General features: G+C 35.7%; 1 protein-coding gene across 6 annotated transcripts in view; it reads left to right on the plus strand.

Annotated features, from left to right (window-relative positions):
• The window catches only part of ARL6 (ARF like GTPase 6), a 37,867-nt gene that overhangs the window by 3,038 nt on the left and 18,871 nt on the right, over nt 1–15,958 (plus strand). For all 6 annotated transcript variants that reach the window (XR_002005449.4, XR_002005448.4, XR_008678557.2 and 3 more), the window contains 3 exons: nt 1,773–1,922; nt 13,868–13,929; nt 14,324–14,392. Coding sequence is in view for 3 of the 6 variants with exons in the window: in XM_019024861.4 (XP_018880406.2) it covers nt 1,800–1,922; nt 13,868–13,929; nt 14,324–14,392 (254 nt within the window). In the remaining 3 variants the exon portion in view is untranslated. The remainder of the gene's footprint in view (nt 1–1,772; nt 1,923–13,867; nt 13,930–14,323; nt 14,393–15,958) is intronic.

Genomic DNA, 15,958 nt, shown 5'->3' on the forward strand with positions numbered 1-15,958 from the left:
CTTCATGACATCAGAAGGTTATTTAAAATAGATTTTACAAATGCTGGTCCTTAAGCTGTAATTTAAAGAAATGGACTGAATAAGATTTAAATCTCTGATACAAGGAAAAAAGCAGATTGAAGCGGCACAAATGGAAGTACCTGCGGTCAAACTCATCCTTGGGGAAAGACAAACGTGGTTCTGTAATAGGCCTCACCTTTTGGCATGGCACTGTTCTATCTCTTCTCTGCACATCACTGAAATTTAGTTTTGAAATTTCTACCCATAATCATATCCCAAAAGGCCTAAGCAAAATGTTGACTATGCAACCTCCTTTTAGATACAGTTGTCTTGGAAGCCTGTTATTGATAAAGTTGCTACAGCCTCACATCCTTCAAGGTATGGCCTTGCCTGAAATTGTATGGAATAAAAAGTATTGAAGAAACTGTAATATGACAGGTTGCTTATGCAACCTTAGATGGAGATTAGAATAAGTCAATTTAATGAGAATAAAAACATTAGAGAACTAATGTTGGTGAGTAATGAGAAATATTTGGTACATAGATATATTGTAGCAGTTCCTGCAGCAGTTGGGGGCTGGAAAAAGGGATCTATCTCCCTGTCCTTCTACCACAAAGTAATGGTTTGGGGAGCAATGGACCCAAAGTGAGCTCCTTTGAAAAGTTTAGTTTGGAGACCTGAAGTGTAAATTTAACAGTACCTTAGATGAATATAAACAGCCATAAAGTTACCACATAGCAAGTTTTATGTACACAGAAGTTTTATTTGACTTCCAAATACTTCTATTTTTGGATTACTGATAGTTTTTTTTTTTAGGTTTGCATTAGAAGGATTTTTTTTTTCAAAGAATCAATACAATTGAACAAGCGAAATGAACACTTTAGGGACAAGTTAACAAAGAAATTTTTAAGATACTTAAAAAACTAAATTAAAATCTACAATCAGTATTTACTTCCTTATTCTATACTAATACGATAAAGTCCTTTTAAAATAGCACTTAGTAGGATGTTTCAGATAAGTTACAGTTAAAAAGCAGATATTTAGTAAGGTTCAATAAATTGAATGTGTGTATGTATTTATGCATAACCTTCTTCACAAAGGGATTTGTGGTGACTTACAAAGATGTATGTGTAGGATAAGGGGAAATAAGGATAAGTATTTCAGGATTCTTTGCTTCTACTGAGAGAAAACCCTACTTAAACTGGAAATAACCAAGCAAGCAAAAAAAAAAAGTGAATTTATTGTAACTTCATATTATTACAAAATATAACAATGGGGCTGGCTTCTGATAAAGATTTAACAGTGACTTAAATGATATCACCAAAATCTCAAAATCTGTCTGCTTTTCAGATCTGCCTTCTACTTTCTGCCTTCTACATGAACCCCATTGCCCATTCATTGTTTCAGATTTTCTGGAAAGGCTACGGCCTAATTCTTCCATATTTTCAAGTATCACAATTCGCAGACTCCAAATAATACTGAGGCTGACCATGTTTTATTCTTAAATATGATAAATTACAGAGAGAAATGTTGTTATTTCCAAGGCATTGTTCGGTGTTGCCACCTGTTATAAGCTGCAAATCTGCGTGTCAGTTAAGGCTCCTTTCTGGTAATCAGCTTACACTGTGTTTACTAAGTGCAAAGCTACATTGACATAGTTTTCACACTATTATTATGTGTATTTAAATTATTACCTTTTTTAAATACACGTACCAATATTTTGCATAACTTAAGGTGCCTTTGGGTAATATTTTATTTTTTCTTAATTGCAGCTGGTTTGTAAATATTTGAATCACATTATGGGATTGCTAGACAGACTTTCAGTCTTCCTTGGCCTGAAGAAGAAGGAGGTTCATGTTTTGTGCCTTGGGCTAGATAATAGTGGCAAAACGACGATCATTAACAAACTTAAACCTTCAAATGTAAGTATCTTTGTTAGATGCTTTATGTATTTTCTGCTACTAAAGAAAATTAATGTGCAGAATTATGTTATATGACGTTAAAACCGCATATAATCACATTAAGATATTCTGTTAACCTTTCAGTACCTTTAAGTATCCTCAGCCATAATTTGCAGTATATTTTATACAGTAAATTTTAATTATTAAACTGGAATATTATTTTCAAATGTCTTTTCTTTCAAAAGATCTTCACAAATTTACTGAGTTTACTTTTAGATGTCATTGCCTTCTTTTTAGTTTCCTCCTTACAGGAGGAGCAAAACAGAGAAAGGTGAAACATTTTTATAGATTCTATGGATAATTAGACAATTTTTGAAAGTATAGTATGCATATTAGTAATAGTAAGCAAGATGATTTTAAGCAACAAGTGTATGGACATATTGTAATAACTGAAAAATATATAAAGCTAGCACATTTAACATGTGATGTATAAGTTAAAGTCTGCTGCATATAAAGAAAGCCTATCTAATAGGGCTTTCCTAATTTCTGGCACCAATCCCTGAGCCTTTATGTTTAGACAACTCTCCTGCCTTATCAGAAAAACTGACCTCCAGGTCCAGAGAAAAGTGATTGGCTTTGCTTTTTTTTTCTTTTTTTTGTGGTAATGGTAACAGCCAAGGAGCCACTTGAAATGGGACTTCTTGAGGGGTTTCAAACCTCTGTCACTCAGTTATAGATGTAGATACAACACTTGCTCCCTTCCTACACCAGGCTCAAGAAGAGTCTCTTGTAAGCTTACATCCACTACTAGAACATTATTTTTGAGGAATTAAATAAAATAAGTACAGAAATGTACAATGCTGTGATAGGAAATGCCTTGCAAAAAAATAGTGCCCATCTCATTTTATAGTAAAATTGTCTCATTTTTGTGGATAAAATCAGTTTCTAGATAAGTAGTTCTTTCCTGGACACAAACTAGTTTTTCATATTAAGCTATCTTTATGTTTATTTATTGTTAATGTACTGAGGTTGCTGGCATTTTAGAATAGGGAGAGAGGGAGGACATTTTAACCTGATCGCTTTTTTCAAGAATCTAGTCTTAGCTGTCATTTTTTTAGAGATAGACTCTATATACCTTTTTGAAAAATTTCAATCTTTATTCCACTACCAATCTTTATTGTCACATCGTCCAGTTTTTATATCATTTTTTATTGATAAAAATTTAGGGGTTACATGTGATAGTTTGATACATGCATACAATGCATAATAAATCAGAGTCACTGGGATATCCATCACCTCAAAAATTTATCTTTTTTGTATGTTCAGAACATTCTAATTCTTCTTTTCTGGCTATTTTGAAATATCCAGTAAATTATTGTTAACTATAGTCACTCTACTGAATTATCAAACACTAAGTCTTATTCCTTTATCTAACTGTATTTTTATACCTATTAATGAACCTCTCTCCACCCCTCTCTCCACCCTACCCTTCCCAGCCTCTGGTAACCACCTACTCTATGTCTCTATGAGATCTACTTTTTCAGATCCCACAAACAAGTGAGAACATGTGATACTTGTCTTTCTGGACCTGGCTTATTTCACTTAACTTAATGACCTTCAGTTCTCTCCATATTGCTGCAAATGACAGGATTTCAGTCTTTTTTATGGCTGAATAATATTTCATTGTGTATATGTACCAAATTTTCATTATCCATACATCCATTGATGGACAAAAGTGTATTCCATATCTTGGCTATTGTGAATAGTGGTGCTATAAACTTGGGAGTGCAGGTATCTCTTTGATACATTGATTTCCATTTTTTTGGATATATTCCCATAGTGGGATTGCTGGATCTTATGGGAGTTCTATTTTTAGTTTCATGCGGAAACACTATACTGTTTTCCATAGTGGCTACACTAATTTGCATTCCCACCAACGATCTACGAGAGTTCCCCCTTTTCTACATCTTCACTAGCGTTCATTATTTTTTTGCCTTTTTTGATAAAGGCCATTTTAACTGGGGTGAAATAATATCTCATTGTAGTTTGATATATATTTTCCTGATGATTAATGATGAGCATTTTTTTCATATGCCTGTTGGCCATTTGTCTATATTCTTTTGAGAAACGTCTATTCAGATCTTTTACCCATTTTTTTAGCCAGATTATTTGTGTTTTGTTTTTCCTTGCTACTGAATTGAGTTCCTTCTGTATCCTGGTTATTAATCCTTTGTTGAGTGGATACTATGTAAATATTTTCTGTAATTCTGTAGATTTTATCTCTTCACTTTGTTGATTGTTTCCTTTGCTGTGTAGAAGCTTTGTAGCTTGATATAGTCCCATTTGTCTATTTTTGCTTTTGTTACATGTGCTTCTGAGGTCTTACTGCCCAGAATCAGTGTCCTGAAGCATTTTCCCTGTGTTTTCTCCTAGTACTTTGATAGTTTTGGGTCTTAGATTTAAGTCTTCAATCCATTTTTAGTTGACTTTTGTATATGGTGGGAGATAGGGGTCTAGTTTCAGTCTTCTACATGTGGTTATCCAGTGTTCCAGCATCATAAGACTGTCCTTTTCCCAATGTATGTTCTTGGATGTCTTTTTGGAAAATGAGTTGGATGTAAATACATGGATTTATTTCTGGCTTCTCTGTTCTCTTCTGTTGGTCTGTGTGTGTGTGTTTATGCCAAAACTATGCTGTTTTGGTTATCATGGCTTTGTAGTATAGTTTGAAGTCAGATAGTGTGGTACCTCCAACTTTGTACTTTTTGTTCAGGATTATTTTGGCTATTTGGGGTCTTTTATGGTTTCATATAAATTTTAGGATTCTTTTTATATTTCTGTGAATGTTATTGGTATTTTGATAGGGATTGCATTGACTCTGTTAATCTCTTCGGGTGGTATAGATATTTTAACTGTGATAATTCTTTCAATCCATGAGCATAGATAGAATAGCTTTTCATGTTTTTGTGTCCTCTTCAATTTCTTTTATCAATATTTTATAGCTTTAATTGTAGAGATCTTTGGTTGGATTTATTCTTAAGTATTTTATATTTTTTATAGTTATTATACATGGGATTACTTTCTTGATTTCATTTTCAGATTGTTTGTTCTTGGTGTATATAAATGCTACTGATTTTTATATGTGGACTTTTGTATCCTGAAACTTAACTGAATCTCTTTATCAGTTCTAACAGTGTTTTTGGTAGAGTCTTCAGGTTTTTCTAAATATAAGAACATGTCATCTGCAAACAAGGATAATTTGAGTTATTTCTTTCCAATACTGATGACCTTCATTTTTCTTGCCTAATTGCTCTGGCTGGAACTTCCAGTATTGTTTTTGAGTAAAAGTGGTGAAAATGAACATCCTTGTCTTGTTCCAGGTTTAGAGGAAAGGCTTTTAGTTTTTCTCCATTCAGTGTATTAGCTCCACCAGTATAATATTAGTATATTAGCCATGGTTTTGTCATTTATTTGGCATTTATTGTTTGAGGTATGGTTCTTTTAATCCAATTTGTTGAGAGTTTTTGTCATAAAGAGATGCTGAATTTTATCAAAAGTTTTTTCAACGTCTATTTAAATGATCATGTGGTTTTGTCCTTGATACTATTAATCTTATGGGCTTGTATATTGATTTGTGTATGTTGAACCATCCTTGCATCCCTGGGATGAATCCTACTGATCATGGTGAATGAACTTTTTAACAGGTTGTTAGATTCAGTTTTGCTAGCATTTTGTTGAAGATTTTTGCATCTATGTTCATGAGGGATATTGGCCTGTAGTTTTATCATTGTATTCCTGACTAGTTTCGGTGTCAGATTAATGCCAGTTTTGTAAAATGAGTTTGGAAGTGTTTCCTTCTCTTTAGTTTTCGGGATCGTTTGAGTTGAATAAGTATTTGTTTTTTAAATGTTTGGTAGAATTCCATAGTGAAGCCATCAGGTCCTAATATTTTCTTTAATGGGAGACTTTATATTAGTGCTTTGATCTCCTTACTCATTATTGGCCTGTTCAGGTATTTTATTTTTCCATAGTTCAATCTCAGTAGGTTGAATGTGTCTGGGAATTTATCCACTTCTATGTTATCCAATTTGTTGGCATGTAGTTTTTCATAATAATCTCTAATAATCCCTTGTATTTCTGTGGTATCAGTTGTTATTTCTCATTCTTAAGTTCTAATTTCATTTATTTGGATCCTCTTTTTTTTTCCTAGTTTATCTAATGTCTTCTCAATTTTATAATTTCAAAAAGCCAACTTTTTGATTCTTTGATCTTTTGTATGTTTTTAGTCTCACTTTCATTTATTTTTGTTATGATCTTTATTTATTTCCTTCTATTAATTTTGGTTTAGATTTGTTCTTCCTTTTCTGGTTGTTCGAGGTGCATCATTGGGTTATTTGAAGGCTTGCTACTTTTTTTTTTTTTTTTTTTTTTTTTTTGAGATGGAGTTTCGCACTTGTCGCCCAGGCTGGAGTGCAATGGTGTAATCTCGGCTCACTACAACCTCTGCCTCCCGGGTTCAAGCGATTCTCCTGCCTCAGCCTCCCGAGTAGCTGGGATTATAGGCATGCACCACGATGCCCTGCTAATTTTGTATTTTTAGTAGAGATGGGGTTTCTCCATGTTGGTCAGGCTGGTCTCAAACTCCGACCTCTGGTGATCTGCCCACCTCGGCCTCCCAAAGTGCTGGAATTACAGGTGTGAGCCACCACGCCTGGCTGCTACTTTTTTGATGTATGTGTTTATTGCTATAAACTTCTTGGTTAGTACTGGTTTTGCAGTATCCATAGATTTTGGTATGTTGTATTTCCCTTTTCATTTAAGAATGTATTAGTCAGGGTTCTCTAGAGGGACAGAACTAATAGGATAGATATATATAAAGGGGAGTTTCTTAAGTGGTATTAACTCACACAGTCACAAGGCTCCACAATAGTCTGTCTGCAGGCTGAGGAGCAAGGAAGCCAGTCTGAGTCACAAAACTGAAGAACTTGGAGTCCGATGTTCAAGGACAGGAAGCATCCAGCATGGGAGAAAGACATAGGCTGGGAGGCTAAGCCAGTTTACCTTTTCACATTTTTCTGCCTGCTTTATATATTCTGGCCGCACTGGCAGCTGATTAGATGGTACTCAGCCAGATTAAGGGTGGTCTGCCTTTCCCAGCCCACTGACTCAAATATTAATCTCCTTTGGCAGCACCCTCACAGACACACCCAGGATCAATACTTTGCATCACTCAATCCAATCAAGTTGACACTCAGTATTAACCATCACAAGTCCACCCCTTGTCAATACACATCTCCTGAGATCATACATAATGTTCAAATAAGGACAATAATAAGGTCATAATTATGCCTAACATAATTCAACTATCCTTCGTACAACCGGAAATATACCAATCCCCAACCCAAATGCTATTACATAAAGTCAACAGTATTTAAATGCTGAAATGAAGTTAATAAATCTTATGTCACATGATAAAGGAAAAAGAAAATAAAATGAATATATTTTCATAGTACAAGTTTATATGTACACAAACATGTTTTTAACAAAAGGAGGAAATACTCATGGCAGTTAACAGTCTTTGTTTCTGTAACTGGTCACGTGGTCACAGCTGGTATTGATGACTACCTTCTACTACCTATTCTGTATTCCCTTTGCCTTCAGCAGCCACCTCAGCAGGTGCTGTTTTTTGTTTGTTTGTTTGTTTGTTGGTTTTTCCTGGTGGAGTGACCCAAACCTTCATTTCTGGAGGGTCTGGTCCATATGTAGTCCTGCCAGATTGGGCTGTTGTAGTTTCCCATTGACCTTAATCACAGGGCATGGTAATACAAAGAGACGCCCTAATGGATCTCCTATATTCCATACATACTCTTCCTTACCTCCATTGTGGAGTGATAGTCTGATTTCATCTTGATAGTCCCGGATAGTCACCCCAGCCAACACTAACTCCCTTCTTAGCTTGTTGACTTAAAGGTAGGAGGAGCCTGTTCTCCAGATTACTGTTTATATAAATTAGAAAACTCGAGCAGTTCTTTTTGAGTGTAGTGCACCACCTCATGGATCACACTCTCAACCTTACCTCTGGGGCCCCCCCGGGATTTTAGTTATAGTTTAGTTATTCCGGGATTTTAGTTTAGAATCCCCCCGGGATTCTAGAAGCAGGCGGGGGTATTGAGGGTGACTCTTGAGGAGAATCAACATTATCTTGCCTGGCAACTGCCTCAGGGGAGGCCATCACTGTTGTCCCAGGCAGCGCAAGGTTTATCTCCTCAGACAAAGGTGGAAAGGCTGATGGCAGCATGGGTGGGGGAGGGGATGTTGCCACTACTGGGAATGGGGAAGCTGTTTCTTCTGGCAAAACAAGGTTCATCAGAGTTTACAAGCTTGGTGTCCCCAGCTTCGTCAGGGTCCTCCCACACATCCCCATTCCAAGTTGCAGAGTCCCATTCTTTTCCAATCAATGCCCTCACTTTAACAGTAGGCACCTGGCAAGGCTGTGCATGCACCTTTCATTGCAGGTCAGCAACTGATATAAGAGCTTGTGCCTGTTTTTCCACAATTTCAGCTCTTTCTCTACAGGAGATAAGACTCTCACTCAGGGCAATCTTAGCAGCTTTGAGGCTCAGTATGTGCTTCTGAAGCTGGGAGTTACAATCCCTGAGTTCATAATTTTCTTTCATTACTTTGTCCAGTGAACTTAAGAGCAACCAACCAACTTCATTATGTTCCTTGGTTCTCCACATATAGTCAAAGGTGTTATGTATAGAGTCACTAAACTACTTACCGCTCACGGGCAGTGAATCAAGAGTGTCAAATGCATTTATTTTGCATAACTCTCTAAACAGTTCGTGCCAAGGACTATCAGTGTTCTCCATACTATTAAAAGTAGAGTCCTTAGCATTTTGGGGTCTAATCATATTAAGCAGCCAACTCCAGAAACCCCAAAACCAATGAAAGAACTCCATCCTTAATATTCTGTTCCTCTAGAACCACTCCTGGTACCAAAATCTATATTAGTCAGGGTCCTCTAGAAGGACAGAACTAATAGGATAGATAGATATACATATAAAGGGGAGTTTATTAGGTAGTATTAACTCACGTGATCACAGAGTCCCACAATATACCATCTGCATGCTGAGGAGCAAGGAAACCGGTCCGAGTCCCAAAACTGAAGAACTTGAAGTCTGATGTTCAAGGGCAGGAAGCATCCAGCACGGTAGAAAGATGTAGGCTGGGAGGCTAAGCCAGCCTAGCCTTTTCAGGTTTTTTTTTTTGCCTGCTTTATATATTCTGGCCACACTGGCAGCTGATTAGATTGTTCCCACCCAGATTAAGGTGATTGTTCCCAGCACACTGACTCAAATGTTAATCTCCTTTAGCAGCACCCTCACAGACACACCCAGGATCAATACTTTGCATCCTTCAATCCAATCAAATTGACACTTAGTATTAACCATCACAAAGAACTTTTGAATTTCCTTCTTAATTTCTTCATTCACCCATTGAATATTAGGAAGCATGTTAATTTCCATGTGTTTTTATAGTTTCCAAAGTTCCTCTCGTTATTGATTTCTAGTTTTATTCCATTGTGGTTAGAAAAGATACTTGATATGATCTCTACCTTTTAAAATTTGTTGAGATTTGTTTTGTTGCCTAACATATGATCTATTTTAGAGAATGTTCCATTTGATGATGAAGATAATGTATATTCTGCAGCTGTTGGATGGAATGTTCCATAAATGTTTATTAGGTCCATTTGGTCTAGAGTTCAGTTTAACTTGGATTTCTTTTGTTGTTGATTTTTCTGTCTCAATGATCCGTCTATTACTGAGAATGGGGTGTTGAAGTCCTCTGCTGTTATTGTATTGCAGTCTTTCTCACCCTTTAGCTCTATTAATGTTTGGTTAATATATATGGTGTTCCCATGTTGGAGGCACATATATTTACAATTGTTATATTCTCATTCTGAATTTACTCCTTTTTCCTCATATAGTGATTTACTTTGTCTCTTTTTATAGTCTTTGACTTGTAATCTGTTTTATCTGATATGAGTATAGTTAATCCTGCTGTTTGTTGGTTTTCATTTACATGGAATGTCTTTATCCGTTTTGTTTTCAGCCTGTGTGTATCTTCATAGATGAAATGAGTTTTTTGTGGAAAGCACATAGTTGGGTCTTATTTTTTTTTAATCCATTCAGCCACTCTGTGTCTTCTAATTGAAGAATGTAGTTCATTTACATTTAATACTATTACTGATAGGTAAGGACTTACTATTGCCATTTAGTTAATTTTTCTCTGGTTGTTTTGTAGCTCCTCTTTTCCTTTCTTCCTTTCTTAAGGGATATTACTTGTACTAATCTTAGTACTGGATATTTGTTTTTGGTTTTCTGCAGGAGATAGTGAAGCCTAATTACTTCTTGCTTCTACTTCATTTTGGTGATGTTACCCTTATTCTTTTTGTTTATTTATTTTTTTTTGAGACGGGGTCTGGCTCTGTCACCCAGGCTGGAGTGCAGTGGCACAATCTTGGCTCATTGCAACCTCCATTTCCCGGGTTCAAGTGATTCGGCTACCTCAGTCTCCTGAGTAGCTGGGATTACAGGCACGCGCCACCACACCCCGCTACTTTTTTTGTATTTTTAGTAGAGACGAGGTTTCACCATGTTGGCCAGGCTGGTCTTGAACTCATAACCTGAGGTGATCTACCCGCCTTGCCCTCCCAAAGTGCTGGGATTACAGGCGTGAGCCTCTGTGCCTGGCCACCCTTATTCTTAAAATTTAAAACAATCTAAAATTGTTCAGTTGATAACTTGCATATTCATTTGATAATTGGCTTATTAAATTTCTCCCATTATAAACGAGCGTAGATTTTTCTCTTCTTCAGCAGTGAATCCCAGATACCTAGAATAATGCTTGGCACTTTGGATGAGTAGATTGATGGATGATTTTTTAATATTTAGTTTTGGCCAGGGGATTATGATTGATACCACCAAGGATATCATTTTTATCAGACTTAATGAAACTAACCAAATAGGACTCTCTCAGAAATCTTATTCTGTTCCTGTTTATGTTGGTGTATCCTTGAACTGTCTCAGAATGTTTTGTTCCACTAAGGCAATACGATAACCACAGGAGATTTGTTCCAGGACACACATTCCCACCCACCCCCTTCCACCCTCCTACCTATATAAAATGGTATAGTATTTGCATATAACTTATGCACATCCTCCTGTATACCTTAAATCATCTCTAGATTACTAATAATACTTTAATACAATGTAAATACTATGTAAATAGTGTTTATTGTATTTATACATTTGTAATATTATTGTTAAATAGTATTGTTATCTTTTTTAAATTATTATTTTCAATTTATGTTGGCTAAATCTGTGGATTTAGAAGCTATAGATACAGAGGGCTGACTGTAATTCCTACACTCTTTGTTTACGTTGTGCGATTCCCTGTCCAATTTTCAGAATAACCAAATGTATTTGTTCTTGGATAGAGCAGAGGGAGATTGATATTGTAAACTATCTTTTGGAATATGTTGGAGGAAAATGAGTTCCACTTCAGTCTGGAAGCAATTGCTCACATATCTTGTTCTACCCTGATTAATTTGTGAAGTTTCTTTTTTTTCCTGATTACTTTCTGCTAGAACTTTTGAAGTGATGGAAAGAAAAGAAAATTTATGAATTTTATTCCTACAAGTAAAATAGCAAGTTTCTCTGGAAATAAAAAAGAGTTTGTGAAGAAGTTAGGTGATCATGGGGACGCTAGGGAAATGTTCTAATTATAATTCAGTGAAGACAGGGTTGCTATTTTAATATACATTTTTTGAGACTTCTTTAAACTTTAGCTTCCTATTTTGTTATTGGTGTCTTTTTCCTCATAGTAGTAGCTGATGATTTTTTCACATGATTGGCACATTTAAAGCCCTTAAAATCAAAATAATGAAGTTGGGGGAATATTAAAACTTAGGAAACTTCTTCTTGCAAAGGTTGTTCTGAAATGAAGGAAACCCAAGGTATGAGGCAGGAATCTTAGTGGCAGGAAATGAATTTTGTCTTACATAAACAAAAATATATTTTTGGAAAAATACTAGATCAGATCTTGGAATGGATAGAAGGAAAAGGAAAAAGCTAAGTAAACAAACTTCAGAAAGGCAAAACAAGGGTAGCTCTGGAGGGCCTTTCTACTAGTGCATTACCATGCTATTAAAGTGACCAAGCTCCAGTGAATTTTGAGCTTCTGTCTTTCCTTGAATTTAAATTTCCCAGAAGTAGACTACCAGAGTGAATGTAATAGTGTGAGGCAAAATTTTCCCCTCTAATACTGTTTTTTTATAAAAGCAACAAGATGAACTGAAGGGGAATTTTTTTTTAAAGTTATAGTGACAATATGGGAAGAATTGGGGAAGAGACTGAAATCAGTGAGCATGTAATTATAATAATATCAGACATTTGTTGAGCATTTCCTGTGTTGAGTATTTTACATCCATTAACTTATTTACTTATCATGATAAGTTTATGAGTAAAGGATAATAATAATATATTTCACATTTGAGAAAACCAGGATTAGAAAAATTAAGTAACTTGTTCAAGGTAGCAGAGGCAAGTAAGAGCAATTAGGAGACTGGTACAGTAATTCAAAGCAAGAAATGATAAGGGTCTGAACTAAGTTAGTGAGATAGAACCAAAAAGCTTAGAGAATGATTACATAAAGAATGTAGAAAAAGGGAGGAGTCAATCATAATTTCTAGGCATCTGGATCAGAAAGTAGATATATTTTTATTCAAACAGAGGAATAGTTTTTCTGATGAAAGTGCTAGGAGGCATTTAACAAGTTAGATTGTTAGTATAATACATTTTAATTGTCAGTGGGATTTGTCAGCATGTCTCCTGCTGTACTCTAGCCCCCTTTCAATCTCTTCTCCACGCAGAATTCCCTACCATTGCCTTCAAGCCCTTACCTCTCTTACCTCAACATATCACTCTTTATCTTACCCGATACACTTGAGACATTTAGGCTTTCTGCATTTCCTCAGTGGCAAGTTCCTTCCTTCCTCAGAATCATTGCACTGACAGATTTCTCTGACTGGACTGTTCTTTGTCAATAACTTGTCATGGTTCTTCCCCTCCTGTCATTCACTCCTGGGTCAGATGGCCCCTCCTCAGAGAGACCATTCCTGAGCACTTTTCTTCCATGCCACCTTCCAGCCCCTTTCTGTTGCCTCCCACCCCCAAAACATTTATTTTTGTACTTATCTCTGCTCAAAATTGTGTTCTATTTACGTCTTCTAGCTTGTAAACTCCATGAAGGCAGGAACCATCTACACATGAGGGCAGTCTGGAACATATACAAACTCAAGTATGTGTTGAAAGATTAGAAAGTATGCCAGGCGCGGTGGCTCACTCCTGTAATCCTAGCACTTTGGGAGCCCAGGGCGGACAGATCACAAGGTTAGGAGATCGAGACCATCCTGGCTAACACAGTGAAACCCTGTCTCCACTAAAAATACAAAAAATTAGCCAGGCGTGGTGGCGGGCGCCTGTAGTCCCAGCTACTCGGGAGGCTGAGGCAGGAGAATGGTGTGAAGCCAGGAGGTGAAGCTTGCAGTGAGCCGAGATTGCGCCACTGCTCTCCAGCCTGGGTGACAGAGTGAGACTCTATCTCAAAAAGAAAAAAAAAACCACTTATTAAACCACTTATAAAACAAACGCTTATGTCCTTGGTAGCATGCCACAAGCCACAAATGTGAATTAATATTATGCAGATTCGTAATTAGTAAACCTTAAACTTCTATAAAGAATTCACACAGAGTGATCCTATTGAAAAAATTATATAACTTTGTTAAATCCTGTCATCTCCTTAGTGACAGATTTTAGAAACTGAAAATCTGGATACTTTAACTTGAGGAAAACTCATCTCTGGTAATTGTAAATTTCTGAACTTTGTCTTTTCTCTTAAAGGCTCAATCTCAAAATATCCTTCCAACAATAGGATTCAGCATAGAGAAATTCAAATCATCCAGGTAATCCACTTTATCCCTTAACAAAAAAGTTGCTAGTGAAAAATAACAATATTAGGTCTACCTGGTCATTCTTCCTACCCTTAGATAAAGTAATTTGTTGTTTCAGAATCTCATAGGTATTAAAGTGTTTCTAACCACTATGGCTGGTTTATTTTTCAGAATTTAGAGTTTAGAAAAATTCTGATAACTTCACTAGCAAAGAAGTTTTTTATGTTATTTATTGCAAAATCGTGTTTATATTAATACATTTATTTCATAGAACTTTTACTTGTAAATTGGCCCATGTTGAATATTGCATATGAAGGGTAATTTCTTTGATTGTAAATAATTTAAAATTTTAAGTAAAAGTTACGCTTTAGTTTATAATGTAGTCATGCTTTGCTTCTTTTTGTAGTTTGTCATTTACAGTGTTTGACATGTCAGGTCAAGGAAGATACAGAAATCTCTGGGAACACTATTATAAGTAAGTACATCTGTGAATGTTGCTTAACTAGATGGTTTTTACTAATAATAATGATTAGAAATCCAAAGAATTATATGGCTAGGTTGTTTGGCTTTTTTTTTCATGTAATTTATGAACATTTCCTAATTTAAAAAATATGTAATGAGACTCAACATTGTTTGTCAAATGTTTCAGGTCCTTCATGACTTCGGGCCGTTGCACGTACTATTCTGTTTTTAATGCCCCATTCTATCCTACTTCACTTCAGTTTAAGGTTAACATATTCCTGCTTTAAAACTCAGCTAAAAGTCCTCTCCTCTGAAGTTTCACTGTTCTGCCCAGTTATTTTGTCCTTATTGTTCACCTGGCACTTTGTCCATTTCTATCTCTCTAATCATACTTACCATGTCTTGAAGTTATGCACCATAGCCGCCTCCCTAGTGGAAGTGTGAACTCCTCAAGGGAAGGGATTATTTATTATTCATATTATTTTTTCAAGACCTAGTATGATGCTCAGCATATAGGCCAGTAAATATTATTGACTAAATTTAGTTAAAAATAACAATGTTGCCTAACAGTTGATCCATTGTTCTATGAATAATTTGAAACAAGCCATTTTTCAGCATATGCAAGTCAAGTGCTCACTAATTTACACTTGGTCCTTCATGTCCTTGGGTTCTGCATTCCTGGATTAAACCAATTGTAGATCAAAAATATTTGGGGGGAAAAATGCCATAAAGTTCCAAAAAGCAAAACTTAAATTGCCATGCACAAACTACTGTATTGAAAGCATATAAATAAGGTCATGTGTAGCCATTGTATTACGTATTATAAGTAATCTAGAGTGATTTAAAGAATATGGAAGAATTTGCATATGTTATAAGCAAATACTAAGCCATTTTATATAAGAGACTTGAGCATCTGCAGATTTTGGTATTTGAAGGGGATCCTGGAACCAATCCCTCGCCAATTCGGAGGGATGACTATACTTCAGACTAATAGCTGTCAAGTTACTAGGACCCAAATGTGTTATACCTTCTGGAGATTTGCATATGGTATTAAAATAAATTCATTAGCTTCTAATATTGTTAGGACTTCATTTAAGAGCAATGTAATTCACTTTTAGAGTCTGAAACTTAAAAACACTATCTCTTAACTAAACTCTCTTTTGTCATTATGAACTGCTGCCTTGAAATGGTATGTGATATTTACCAGATAAGATTTAGATTTAGATTAACTCTTTCCTAATAATGTGAGACCAAACGTTAAATGGTATATATTTGGGATATGAACCAGAGGAAATTTATTCAAATTTTTTTTTCAATGAGTCCTTCAGTAAATTGAAGGCCTATTTAAATCGTAGGTCCAGAAGACTTCTGAGAGAGAGGGAAAAGAGAGTGCTTCAGATTCGAGGGTTAGTTTGGAAAAGGAAAAGTGGCATGTTTGTGGTATTCTGCATTAAATTCCTTGGGGAGATGCATTTTATGTGTTTCTTATTTGTTTGTGTGTTTAGGAAACCTGAGTTTTCAGTACAGGATTTTTTAAATTCCTCCTCCAATTAGTTGATAAATAATTCCTTTTAAAAAT

Source organism: Gorilla gorilla, chromosome 2 (assembly GCF_029281585.2).
Source record: "Gorilla gorilla gorilla isolate KB3781 chromosome 2, NHGRI_mGorGor1-v2.1_pri, whole genome shotgun sequence".
Taxonomy (NCBI): domain Eukaryota; kingdom Metazoa; phylum Chordata; class Mammalia; order Primates; family Hominidae; genus Gorilla; species Gorilla gorilla.